Here is a 12,666-nt window from a genome sequence, read left to right on the forward strand (position 1 = left end):
ATGAACATCGGCCTTCACAAACCTGAGACCAGAAGAACCAGATGGTGCCTGGCCACCACTACCCACTTCTCTGACAGGAATCACATTAGAAGGTCCAAGGTAGATGGGGAGAAAAATGTAAAACTAAAGTCAAAAATAAAAAGAAAAGTCAAGCTTACTGATTGGACAGAGACTGGTGGAAGCCCTAAGACTATGGCCTTAGCCACATTTCAGGTCTGGAAATGAATTCACCCCCCTGGCTCAATTTTCAGTTAAACAACAGACAAGCCTACAAGAGGAACAATAACACTAAAAATAACATTCTAAAGTATAAGGAGGCACCAATACCTTAGAATAATCAACCATTGAGATCAAAAGGGCAACATTGACCCAAAGATCAAGTTCAGAAGGGAAACAGGAAACACAGGGAGGAAGTAGGATCAGTGATGTTCCATTGTGGGGATGACAGTCAATGACATGAAACAAAACGTGTATGAATTGTTGAACAGAACACTAATCTGCTCTGTAAATCTTAACCCAATTCACAACAAAAAAGTTAAAAAATAAAAAAGCAACTTCCAGAAGGACAAAGGAGCAACACAGAGATGTTTGGTGACTCCAGCCACTGCTTACTCTCCCCTGAACCCCTCTAGCCCAATTGGAAGGATTATAGGGAACCACTGGGTGGGGACAATGGTTAAGGCACTCTACCAATTGAAAGGTTGGAGTTCACCCAGAGGCATGTCAGAAAAAAGGCCTGGCAAAAAAAAAAAAAAAATCAGCCACTGAAAACCTTATGGAACACAGTTCTATTTGGATATGTATGACGTCACAGTTCTGATATGTATGACGTCAGCATGAGTCAGAATCAACTAGTAGGAAGGATTACGCAGCTATCCTCTCAACCCAAGGTGAGTTTTTCCCCTAGGAGGTATTTGGCAATGTCTGGAGATATTTTTGATTATTACAACTGAGGGTTGCTACTGTCATCTGGTGGATAGAGGTCAGAGATGCTACTAAACATCCTACAATGCAAAAGACAGTTCTCTCAACAATGATCATGTCCAAAATGTCAGTAGTGCTGAAGCTGAGAAACCCTGTACAGCCGAAGCCAGCCTCCTTTTGGCAGACATGGAGATGGAGGCTTAAGAATTTCAGGGGCTGAAACAATGAGTGTAAAACTGATGTTCTCATGTAAACTATCACTCAATTCACAATAAAAACTTTTAAAAAAAGAATTTCAGGGGCTGATCTAGCATCCCAGAGAATCCCGGCCCACACCAGGGCAGACCCAAAGCTATAGGAAGATGCTGTTCTAACTCTGGAAAGAGAAACTGAGGCAGTCACTACCACCTGGGGCAGCTGGGCAGAAATAAAATCCCAGAAACTCTCTACCTACATCCACTCAGGTCCCACCAGTTTTTGTTCTTCCTGGAATAAACGGATGTTGAGCTCCAAGAAAGGGGAAAGGAGGAGAGAGGTACTTACAGCCCCCATGAGCGCCATCCCAGAGCCCACATTGATGACAGTGGGGATGATACTGAACTTCCCTGCCTGCAAGGGAGAGAGGATGGCAGGATGCATAAGCCAGGTGGATAGCAGGGACCCCAGAGACCCCAGCTCAGGGTCTCTTCCAACCCCTTACCCCCTCCTCATCCCAACATGCCCAGCCACAGAGTAGGAGCACCAGCCTACATACCTTGCCATTCACCATCACATCAAAGCGGATTCCATAGGCTTTCATCAGGGTGCGGAACTCCACCCCGGCTGCGTCTCGGTAATATTTGGCAAACCTGGGGGAGATGGGACCCAGGAGAGATGGCATCCTGGCTGGGCCTTCCTGTCCAGACTTTCATTTCTGGGAGGGGACTGCAAGTACCTCACAGACCCTGACTCAGAGCAGTGCCAGGAGATATCACAGACCTCTCATGGAGCCTAGTCCCAAGATGCTTCCAAATCATTGAAATCCCTGCCAGACCCTCCCCGTGGGGTAAGCGCTTCCACACTACAACCTGGGCAACTCGATGGAATGGACCCCGCACACACACCCCTCCTGTCCCAGAAGGTTCTCAGCGCTGTCTACATCAACTTGAGCAAGATTCAAGCCTCCCCTCATGGGTCTCTCTGAGCACCTCCAGCTCTGGCTTCAAACTTCCCATCCTCAGGAGGGGAATCATAGCACCAACACCCAGAAAGAACACCACACACAGCCAGGGTCCCAAAGTGGCAGACCCACCCACCAATTACCTGAAGTTGTACCCTGAGGAGATAGATTTTTTTGCAAACTTGTCGTCCAGACGACTAAAAGAATAGTGAGGGTTGCATTCAGAGGGATCCTTGTCAAGATCACAGTCCCATTCAATCTGAATTCCTATCACACCACCCTTGATGAAAGAGAGAGAACGTTTCAGAGCACAGACACAGCAGATGGCCGTGCAGAGGAGTCGGGGCGAGGGGGAGGCCCGGCTGGACCATCCTTTAGGGCAGAGAGCGGTGAGCACAGGTTCCAGCCCCACTCTATGGAGTGGCTAAGAAAACTGCACCATGGATGGCCCAGCCTCACTCTCTTCCCTCTCCATGCTCCAGGGAGAAGAGAGCTGCCCCGAACCAGTCCCTAATGCAGGCCAGGAATCCCCAGAGCAGAGTCTACTGTGGACAGACACTGGACACATGAGCCAGCATGTGCTAACGGACTCTTTATAGTTCTGCTTCAGCTGAAGTCCCAAAGGCTAAGAACTAGACAGCAAAGGCCAAGTGTACCCACGTTCCAGAGTGGGGCCCTGGGTCACGATTGCTTGGACCATAAAGGAGGCAGGGACAAACCAGCTTTGCAATCCTCAGCTCAACCCACACTTCAAGGGCATCAGGGGCTAAGGTTGGAGGGGTTGAAGGGGGGTTTCTTTGGAGGCTGGTGTTGAGGTTCTCTTAGATAGGGAAGTCAAACACATATTGCTATAAAATCATAGAAACCTTAGTACAACAAAAACATCAAAATGTAAAGCCATCGTGTCTCTACAGACCCTATACCTAGGTCTGTACACTTCTGAAGCTATTGTTTCCACCTCTCGTAGCGTAGTGGTTACGAATCGGGCTGCAAACCTTAAGGTCAGCGGTTCGAAACTACCAGCCATGAGGCTTTCTACTCCCATAAGGATTTACACCCTTGGAAACCCTGTACAGGGTCGCTATGGGTCGGAACCGACTCAACGGCACTTAACAACAACAACAACAATCCTTCCCCCAGAGAATTCTGCGCTCTTCAATCTATACTATCTTGAAACGGCACTTTAGGCAGCCTCGAAACGCTCCAATTATGTTTCTTTTCAGTATTCTGTGAGTTTGGGGAACAAAAGAAGTTTGAAGGGGTCAGACTAGGGCTGGAGGTGAAGGGGTGGATAAGGGAAGGTTTCCTAACCAAATTCTTCCAGGACAGCCCTTGCTATCCTCCAAGAATGAATAGGTTCATGGTGGTGATGTATGATTTTCCTGGCCTTTTTCTCACCTATGTAGTTTTCATTTTCTTAAAGTTTCTGCCTAATAAGTCCTCATGACCATTGTCCTGTGTCCTTCAAGGAACTCTATCAAGATTGTCCTTTTGGAGTCCCCAAACATAGTCACCTGAACAGACTCTCTGTCTTGAACCAAACTGGTCCAGCAGATCCCCTCAGAAGCCAGTGTTTTCATTAGACCTTTTTTTAAAAAGCACCCTGAGTCTAACCACAAGGTTGGTGGTTCAAACTCACCAGGCACTCCTTGGAAACCCTATACAGGATCACTCTGAGTCAGAACCAATTCGACAGCACTTTAACAACACTAAGACCTGTGTATTACTGTGAGAACTCAGGTGCAACCGTCCCCTGGACACAGGGACGTATCTGAACACATTTTGTTTGGAATAAACCTGTACATGAATGAACCCACTTCTGACTTAGCTTGGTACATTTTACCCCCATGGAGACAGGGCAGGTGCTCTTATCCTTTCCCTGGGCTTCATGAGAAAGACGTAAAGGGGGGGTTCTCAGAGAGCTTTGGAAACCAATGAATTTGCAGACCAGACTGATGTCTAGTCCCTGGTTGAAAATCTAAAGAGGTGCAGTTTACAGCTAAATCCAAGGGGTCAGAGCAGAGAAAGCCTGGGGACAATCTGTGGGGCAAAGATCTGGCCTTTTGTATCTGGTTTCTGAAAACAGCCTGAACAATCAAGATGCAGCTTGTTTTCCTAAAATAGCCTCCACCTAGGGGTGTCCAGACCCCCCAGCTGATGAACTAACCTCAGGAAGGAAGAGGCTACCACACAGCCAGTCATGCATATTCACTGATTGGGTTGATTTTAACTATACCTTGATACGCTTGTCATGCATATTCATTGCAGTCCCAACGATTAGGGGACTTTGGGTCTTGGAGCTTTGTTGTAGGGGGACCTCCCGAATCAGTGAGGGTCCCACTGCACACACCACCCACCTCCTGGGCCATCTCCTGGAAGCTGCTCCCAGCCCAGCGGACCATGGAGCCCAGTCGGAAGATGGGGCAGTAAAGGTTGCTGACGTCAAAGCGACAGGTTTTCAGGAAAGTTCTGTTCTGGGAGTCCAGCACATTGGTCCTGGGTGTGGGCCGTGAACAACATGTGGAATAAAAGTGAGACTTGCTGTCCCGGACCCTCACTCCAGCCCAGGCTGACCCCTGACCTTAGGCTCAACTGCAGCTCTGACCCGTCCCCCCAGCTAACTGCAGTCTCCACTCAAAAGCAGGGCCACACTCCACATAGGGGCAGGGGAGCTTACAGCTCAGGCACAAGCACTGGGGGTACATGGCCCACCACACAGCCACCAGGATCAGCCAAGGCTCTCGAGGTCCTGAGTCACTAGCCAAGACCCCCCTCCCAGACCACAAGAGACAAGTCCCACATACTTGGAGAAGTTGAATTTGGGGAAACGGATGGAGTTCTTGATGTAAACAGTGAATTCTTCAGCCTCACCCAGGAGCAGCTTCCTGAAAACCAAGCAGGCTACCTGTCCAAGAGGCCCTGCCACCTGCCCTCACCTCCCTCAGAACTGCACCCTGTGTGTCCTGAAGTCTTTGCAAAGGACAGCTACTTTACTCAGGGTGAGAGGGTGCTCAGGCTTCTCTAGGGTGTCCTGGCTTCTCCCCAAGGTGCAGCTCCAGGGGTGGTCCTGTCCCCACCCACAGGACTGAGAAAGTCCTTGGGGACCCAGGCCACGCTGTGACCACTCACGCTGGCTTGGATTTTGCCTCCACTGGACACCAAGCAAAAATCTCACAGGTGCCCTTCTGTGAGCTTCCTACCCGCAGGCAGCGGCCAGTCTTCACTCCTGTAGGCACAGGACAGGACAATGCCTGTGGGGGCCCGGCTCCACGCCTCTCTTCCACCAGTGTACCCTCACCCCGAGCCCTCACCATTTCCAACCACAACAGCCTCCCCAGGGTGACAGTCGCTGTCATTGGAGCACTTGGCATCGGGAATGTCTTCACGCTGCCAGGGGAGAAAGGAGACCTCAGCGCCGGCCTGCACTCACACACGCTTCAGAGAACCGGACACGGCCCTGGCCCTGTGTCCAGCCCATGCAGGTGAACCCACACTGTGCACAACCCTCCTGAGCCCGGAGCAGGTATAAACTCCAGTATCAGGAGAGGTGGCTCGCCAGCTCCAGGCACCAAATCACCTCAGCACAGATGTCCTGCCGCTGGTTGGGGGTCACGATCAGGTTGGTCACCACGAAGAAGACATTCTCTCCCTAAAGAACCAGAAAGAGGGTGAGGGACTTCCTTCTGCCGAAGAGGTATCTAAGATACGGTAGGTATGGCAAGCGCCCTGGGCACCTCTTGAAGGGGGGCGCCATTGAGCTGTTTCTATTAACCAACACAGTCTCCATCGCTAGCTGAGAGATCAAGTTAAAAGGATCACTTTCTATTTGAGAGCCTCTGTGGGTCGAGGCAGACTGTGATCTTGCTCTGCTGAAGGTAGAAAGAAAAAATGGAAACAAAATGACGGAGCCCATCAGAGACCAATTTTCATCAGTGTAGAGGGGCAGCAGTAATTTTCAGGGAGCGCCACATGTGCTGAGTAACAGGTTAACGAATTTGACATGAATTTTTGAGCTGACATGATGGTAAAAGTTATCTAAAAGATGTGTTGACAGGTATATAATTTCAGTGCTTACCAGGGGCGCTGTTTTCCTTAGATTTGCCTCTGTCTCCTTCCTTCCTGGGTCCCTACTTTCTCAGGGTTACTTAGTAGGGCTGAGACATCTGAGAGGTGCTGGGGTGGGTGGGACCACAAAACTGGTGGACTCCCCCTCTGTCTGCTGACCCTGGAGTCCCTGAGCAGGTGTCCTTTGATAGGTTCCTCCTTGGCCCACAATCCCTGTTATGGGCATCCACCCCATGAATCCCCCCATTCAGCCTCAGGCCCTGGGGTCCAAGCTAAGACCTGGGAGGAGATGGAGCAGGCCAGGGAGTCATCCCCGGGACAGCAGCTAATGGAGGGAGGGGCTCCCTCTGAGAGGGCCCAGTTTGCCCACTGTGAAAACTGTCCTGAAAGCATTCTGGGTTCCATTTGGTTCCAACAGGCCCAGGGACTGCCTGTCAAACAGTCTCAGAAAGCACAGTCATTGGTAGAAATGGCAAACACTCTGTTACCTCATCGTGTGACCACGATTTAACAAAACAATAATAATAAGTATACAGTACCGTCAGGGAGGGCAGTGGTGTGACCTGTGGGGAAGGTTCTGGACAGGTCTCTACCTGCAACTCCCCCACCCACCCACCCATCCAAGATAGAGGGAGACAATGGGTGGAGGTCCCTGGGGGTGAGGCTCAGACCTGGGGAGGGATGACATAATCGGCCACGTCCCAGAGTCGTTCCCCGAGTTCCGAGGTGTTGGTGAAGGCCACGCCCTTGACTTTGGTGATGACAGAACTCTGAAGGGAAGTGTCTGTGTCTTGGTAACCCTTCTTCACCACAAACACCCACCTGCAGAAGGAGGCCAGCGGAAGGGCATCTGTTACACTGCTGCCCTCGGCGGAGGTGGGGTGGTGTTGAGGGGGTATCAAAGGAGAGGGGAGTCATAGGGTGCAGGGGTGGGCAGGCGCTAGGCTCCCACCACTGCCTGACAGCTAGTCCTGGTTAAGCAACCCCAGAGGTAGGAGAGGAGGGAGAAAGAGGGGTCGGGGCAGTGGGGACAGGGAGGCGGTAAATACAAAGCTATTATTGCCGCTTCAGGAGCTGTGGGTAAGCTGGTATTGGCCATGTAACCTTGGGTGAGCCAGGTAACTCTGATCCTTGATCTCCCATAGTACTATGTGGGGAGAACAGTGTCTCCCTCCAGAAGGTGTGGTGAGGGTTAGTAAGGCTGTGCAGAACCTCAACTCATCATGAGGAGACATCAGACAAACCCAAACTGAGGGGCATCCTAAATATTGTTGTAGGGCACCCTTGAGTCAAATTTCACTACTTTTATAGTGAACCCATAGGAAAAGAGGAAAACTGCTCCCTAGGATTTTCTAGGCTTAAACTGCAAGGTCAGCAGTTCAAATTCACCAACCGCTCCTTGGAAACCCTCTACAGGGTTGCTATGAGTCATAGCTGACTCGACGGACCCAACAGTATACAACAACAACAGCCACAATGTGTATAGAGGCAGATCACCAGCTGTTTTCCCACAGAGCCACTGGGTACATTCGAACCACCAACTTTTCTTTGGTTAGCAGCTAAGCACTTAACCTTTGAGCCACCAGGACTCCTTATAAGAGTACAAAATCCTGTATTATTCAAAAAATATCAGTGTCAAAGACAGACAGAAACTATTCCAGATCAGAGGAATCTTCTTAGTGTGGCATTGCGGGTTAAGCGCTGGATTGCAAAGTCATTTTGAACCGCAAGGTCGGAGGTTCAAACTCACCAGCTGCTCCTTGGAAACCCTATACAAGGTCGCTATGGGTCGGAACGGACTCAATGGCACCTAACAACGATAGAGGAATCTAAGAAGACAGGACAACTGAATTAAGGCAGGAGCGCAGATCTTCCTTTGCTATAAAAGCAATCAAGGAGCCCTGGTGTTGCTATAGAATAAGCACTGGACTGCTAATCAAAACATCAGCAGTTCAAACCCACCAGTGGCTCCATGGGAGAAAGATTAAGCTGTCGGCTCCTATAAAAATTTATAGTACTGGAAACCCTACACAGACTGTGAGTAGGAACCAACTCAAAGACAATGGGTTTGGATTTTTGGCTATAAAGATAACTAGTGATCTAATTTATACTAGGTCTGCCCATTAGATAATAATTATAATACTATCAATGCTAATTTATTGATTTTAATACTTGAACTTGGTTAAATAAGAGAATTTCTTGTTTTTCAGGAATACATTATTTAAGAGTAAAGGGGCAACATGTCTTCAACTTACCCTTAAACAATTCATTTTTGTATATAAAGAACACACAGAAACAACATGCCCATGCATATAATTTGCACATGGCACTGATAGGAAGCGCTCATAGGAAGATAGTATTCAAACAAGTTGCAAAATTGCAGTATGTACGCTTTTTACATAAAATGCATGTATATGGAGTCCTTGAGATGGTAAAAATAATTAGTGATCTCAGTTGCTAACTGAAAGATCGGAGGTTCAAGTTTACCTAGAGGTGCCTCACAGGAAAGACTGGGTAATCTACTTCTGACAAATCAGCCATTCAAAACCCTATGAAAGACTCATGGAAAGAGAAAGGCTGTGTGCTGATAGCCAGGAGGCAGGTTTGCAGAATGTGCCCTTTGGTTGTTTAAATGATTATATATTCCTGAGTGTTTTTGTGTACATTCCCCACCCCAGGAAGAAAAAAGAAAAAAAAAAAAAAACCCAGAGGGAATAGAAATAAATACTATTGAATGATGATGCATGAAGGAGATTGTAATCATTGCAACAAAATTATGGTGTAAAGCTGATGTTCTCCCATGTAAAACTATCACTCAATTCACAATAAAAACTTTATACAACAACAACAAAAAAAACCCTATGGAGCACAATTCTACTCTGACACACATGGGGTGGCCAGGAGTTGGAGTCACTTGACAGGAAGTGATATGTATATATAGAGATTCCCATTTTTTGTATTGTTTTTGCAACTTTTTTAATAAGTCTCAAATTATGTCAAAATTTTAAAGAAACTATTTTTTCCAGCTGAGTGGCACATGTAAATTGCTTAGCACAGTGCCTGTCACCTGTCAACAAGAAACAGCTCAGTGAGCATAACTCGCAGTTGTTACTGCTTTAATGGTTAGAGATGGTCCCAGTCACATCCCTTGGTTGAAGCTGGAAACACCGCAACTCAGAGAGGAAGCTGCCCACCTGAGGTCATGCAGCCAGCGGGGCGGGGTGCCCTGCACCTCGAGGGGTCCCACTGAGGCGTGTTTGCATAGTAGGTGCCAACCAGAAAGTGCCCACCCTCCTCATTCCTGGGGACAGTACTGGGGTCCTGTGCTATTACCTCTCCAAGGAACTCTGAGAGGTCTGTGACCCTTAAGCCAACTTGTCATTTTAGTAAGGACAAGCTAGGCCCAGCTCTGACAGAAACACTCAAGGATCAACTTCATTCATTCACTCATTCATTCCACACCTAATTCCTAAGCAATTAAGCCATGTTAGGCCCAGGTGTCACAGAGATTAAGCAAATGATCCCCTAAATAAATCTCTAATTACACCGTAGAAGTAAGTGGAGGATGAGGAGAGAAAAGTGTGGGAGAACAGGGCCTGGCTGAGGAACAGCACTTTTAGAGGTGCTTCAAGGGTGAGGCTCAGGGAATGCTGGGTGAGGGAGGATGAAACTAGCCTTCCTGGAGTGCTTGCTCCTGTCCACAGTCAGAGACTAGCAGAGCTCGACAGCAGCCTTTACTGAGCGAGCAAATGAAGGTACATCTCAATTTCTGGAGTCATTTCCTCCTTCCACCTGTTTCTTCCGGAGGTTGAGGGCTCACAATATAAGGAGCTGCCCACTGGCTGGAGGGATGGAATAGGAGGATGGGAGTGGCCTTTGGTGAGGATAAATGCTTTGGGACCGTACCCCCAGCTGAATATCACGGAGAACAGACCTGGGTGGGGTAAGGTGACCAGGAGCAAGCGTGAGGACATGCCAACCCTTTGAGTTGCCCCAGCCCCAAGTCCGGCACTGACTCGCAGCAATTATAAATAACCTGCTTAGTTCCTGGGCCGGCTGCCAGGCCAAGGCTCAGGGAGGCTCCAGGGGACAGCTGCGGCGGCCCAATCTGGCCACTCCGCCCCCACGCACTGCACTCCGGCTCCCTTTCCCGTGGTCCAGCTCTGGGGAAGGAGCAGCCCACCGAAAGCCTCATAAATCAAACTAGGAGCCTCATCACAAGGGGGAGTGAGTGGGCTAGGGGGAGTTGGGGTGAATTGGAGGGTTCCCTCCTTATCCCGTACGCTTACATCCAAGGGCTCAAGAAGGAACCTTCCCCAAATGGGGTCACACATTCCCAAGCAAACATGCAAATGCCAGGAGCCCGCGGCTGCCACCTGCCACCCACGTCCGTCCCCCTTCACTCCCCCACCTCTCCCAATGCCCGGAACACTCACACCACTAGGTACAGCAGGATGGAGAGCTGCAGCAGTCGATAGAGCAGGCCCACCTTCTTGTTCTTGGCGATGACATACTTTTCCGTCTTGTAGTCAAACAGCGGGAGGCAGAACCCCTTCCAGCCCCCCTGCCCCATGGTGCTGTCTCACCTGGGCCTGCGAGTCGCCAGGCTCCACGAGTGCCACATGGAGCACCCGCCCCCACGCTCCGAGCCCGCCGCCCCTTGCCCGCCCGCCTTCCTGTGCGCCCGAGCGCCCGGCGCGGCCGCTCCCGGTCGGCACTGCAGCAGCCCGGCGGCGTGCGCGGCTCGCGCGGGCATGGGCGTTGGGAGCGCGCGGGGGTGGGTCGATGGCCCTTAGGTTACTGGCGTAGATATGAAGTCTCCTCTGGGAGCTGGGTTAGGGCGAGAGCTGGAGGCTCGGACTGCGACCTTGCTGCCACCGCTTCCACCTCCTCCTTCTGCCTCCACACAGTGACACCACCCGACCTTCCGCTGGTGTGGCGAGGGAATTCCCAGAGATCTTGCCGCGCGCTGTCCCAAATGGACAAAGCGATCGCTGGGTTGATGGAGAGAGGAATGAAACGAAGAAGGACTCCTTTGAAAAGCAAAATCTCTCTTTCTTGCTTCTGCTCGGTTAAGACACCCCAAAGGTTTCTTCTTATTGACTAAAAGGGGAAACAGAGCTAGGGGCGGAAGTGGAAGTGAGGAGGGGACAGAACATTTACAGGTAAACACAAGTTCCCTGATTCACTTGGGGAAGAGGCTTGGCCTCCCAGTTTGGGACCAGGCTGGGAGAACCTTCCATGCACAGATACTAATGTCCACTATAATTATGTGGGTGTTCCGAATGCAGCAGCTGCTGTTTAAACCCCAAGCTGCCAAGGAGTCAGCTGCCAAGCAGCTCCCGAGGACCGACAGCAGGGAGAGTTGGTCCCACACCCAGGGTGGGCGGGGTGGGGGGCCCTAAAGTGACTGAGGCGAAGGATCAGCAAACAGGCAAGCAAGAGCATATGCTCACTGTTAGGAATGCACCCAGAGCACAGAGGACTGGATCCAGGCTGCTCTCCCAGCAGCCCTCCAACATGTGAAATTAAACAGACATTAAACAGTGGGGATGAAAGAAAGGGCATGCTGGGGACCAGTCTTGAGAGCTGATGATCACAAGAAAGGCAGGGCCCTGGAGGGACTGTGGGGGGGGGGCGAGGGGAGAGGGGGTGCTGAGGGAGCTGCTCCTCAGTCCTGATCTTCCCCTACCACCCACCAAACAGAAGCCCCCTTCCTTGAACCAGAGACATGGAGACCCCAAGTTCACCAGGTGTGATCTTCTCCAAAAGTAAAAACACCAGAGCAGAAGGTCTCAAGTTTTGGGATGCTTGGGAATCATTTGTAACAACGACAAAAATGCAAAATTCCTGTCCCCCCCATAGATTTTCATTAAGTCTAAGATAGGGCCTGGGAATCTGTATTTTGTTCTTACACTTACATTTAGGATACACAGATTTTTTATATCTTTTCATCAATTTCAGCTCAAATTGTCATCTCAAAATGGCCATTCTTTTTTTTTTCTTTCAATTTTTTATTGTGAATTGAGTGAAGGTTTACAAAGCAGATCATCAGTTTTACATTCAACAAATCATATACTTTGCTTGGTGGCAATCTCTTCCTTGTAAAAATGACCATTCTTTATATTGCCCATCAAAAGTAGCTGATTTTTCTCAAGAACATCCCCAGGCCTTTCTCCTAAAACATCTCTGGGTTAACTCAAACCTCCAGCCTTTTGATTGGCAGCCGAACGATTTAGCCATGTGTACTACCAAGGAGCTCTGGTAGTGTATTGGTTACGAATCGGGCTGCAAACCTCAAGGTCAGCAGTTCGAAACTACCAGCTGTTCCACGGGAGAAAGATGAGGCTTTCTGCTCCCATAAAGATTTACAGCCTCGGAAACCCTGTACAGGGTCGCTATGAGTCAGATCCAACTCCATGGCATATAACAACAACAACAATGCCTTTTAGAAGTCTCCCTAATTGAAAAGGAGCCTGGAGAAGGGCTCTGGGGGTTGTTGGAGCCCCTTGCCCAAG

At 49.7% G+C, this 12,666-nt stretch overlaps 1 protein-coding gene across 1 annotated transcript in view; it reads right to left on the minus strand.

Annotated features, from left to right (window-relative positions):
• Positions 1-10,721, minus strand: part of P2RX5 (purinergic receptor P2X, ligand-gated ion channel, 5) — a 16,289-nt gene extending 5,568 nt beyond the window's left edge. Inside the window, exons 1-9 of the mRNA XM_006863471.1 lie at positions 10,585-10,721; positions 6,820-6,970; positions 5,661-5,732; positions 5,395-5,470; positions 5,213-5,309; positions 4,888-4,968; positions 4,441-4,579; positions 2,227-2,363; positions 1,679-1,772 (exon numbers count right to left, since the gene is read on the minus strand). Coding sequence (XP_006863533.1) covers positions 1,679-1,772; positions 2,227-2,363; positions 4,441-4,579; positions 4,888-4,968; positions 5,213-5,309; positions 5,395-5,470; positions 5,661-5,732; positions 6,820-6,970; positions 10,585-10,721 — 984 coding nt within the window. The remainder of the gene's footprint in view (positions 1-1,678; positions 1,773-2,226; positions 2,364-4,440; positions 4,580-4,887; positions 4,969-5,212; positions 5,310-5,394; positions 5,471-5,660; positions 5,733-6,819; positions 6,971-10,584) is intronic.
• Between the last annotated feature and the right edge of the window lie 1,945 nt (positions 10,722-12,666).

Source organism: Chrysochloris asiatica, unplaced genomic scaffold (genome assembly GCF_000296735.1).
Source record: "Chrysochloris asiatica unplaced genomic scaffold, ChrAsi1.0 scaffold00054, whole genome shotgun sequence".
NCBI lineage: Eukaryota > Metazoa > Chordata > Mammalia > Afrosoricida > Chrysochloridae > Chrysochloris > Chrysochloris asiatica.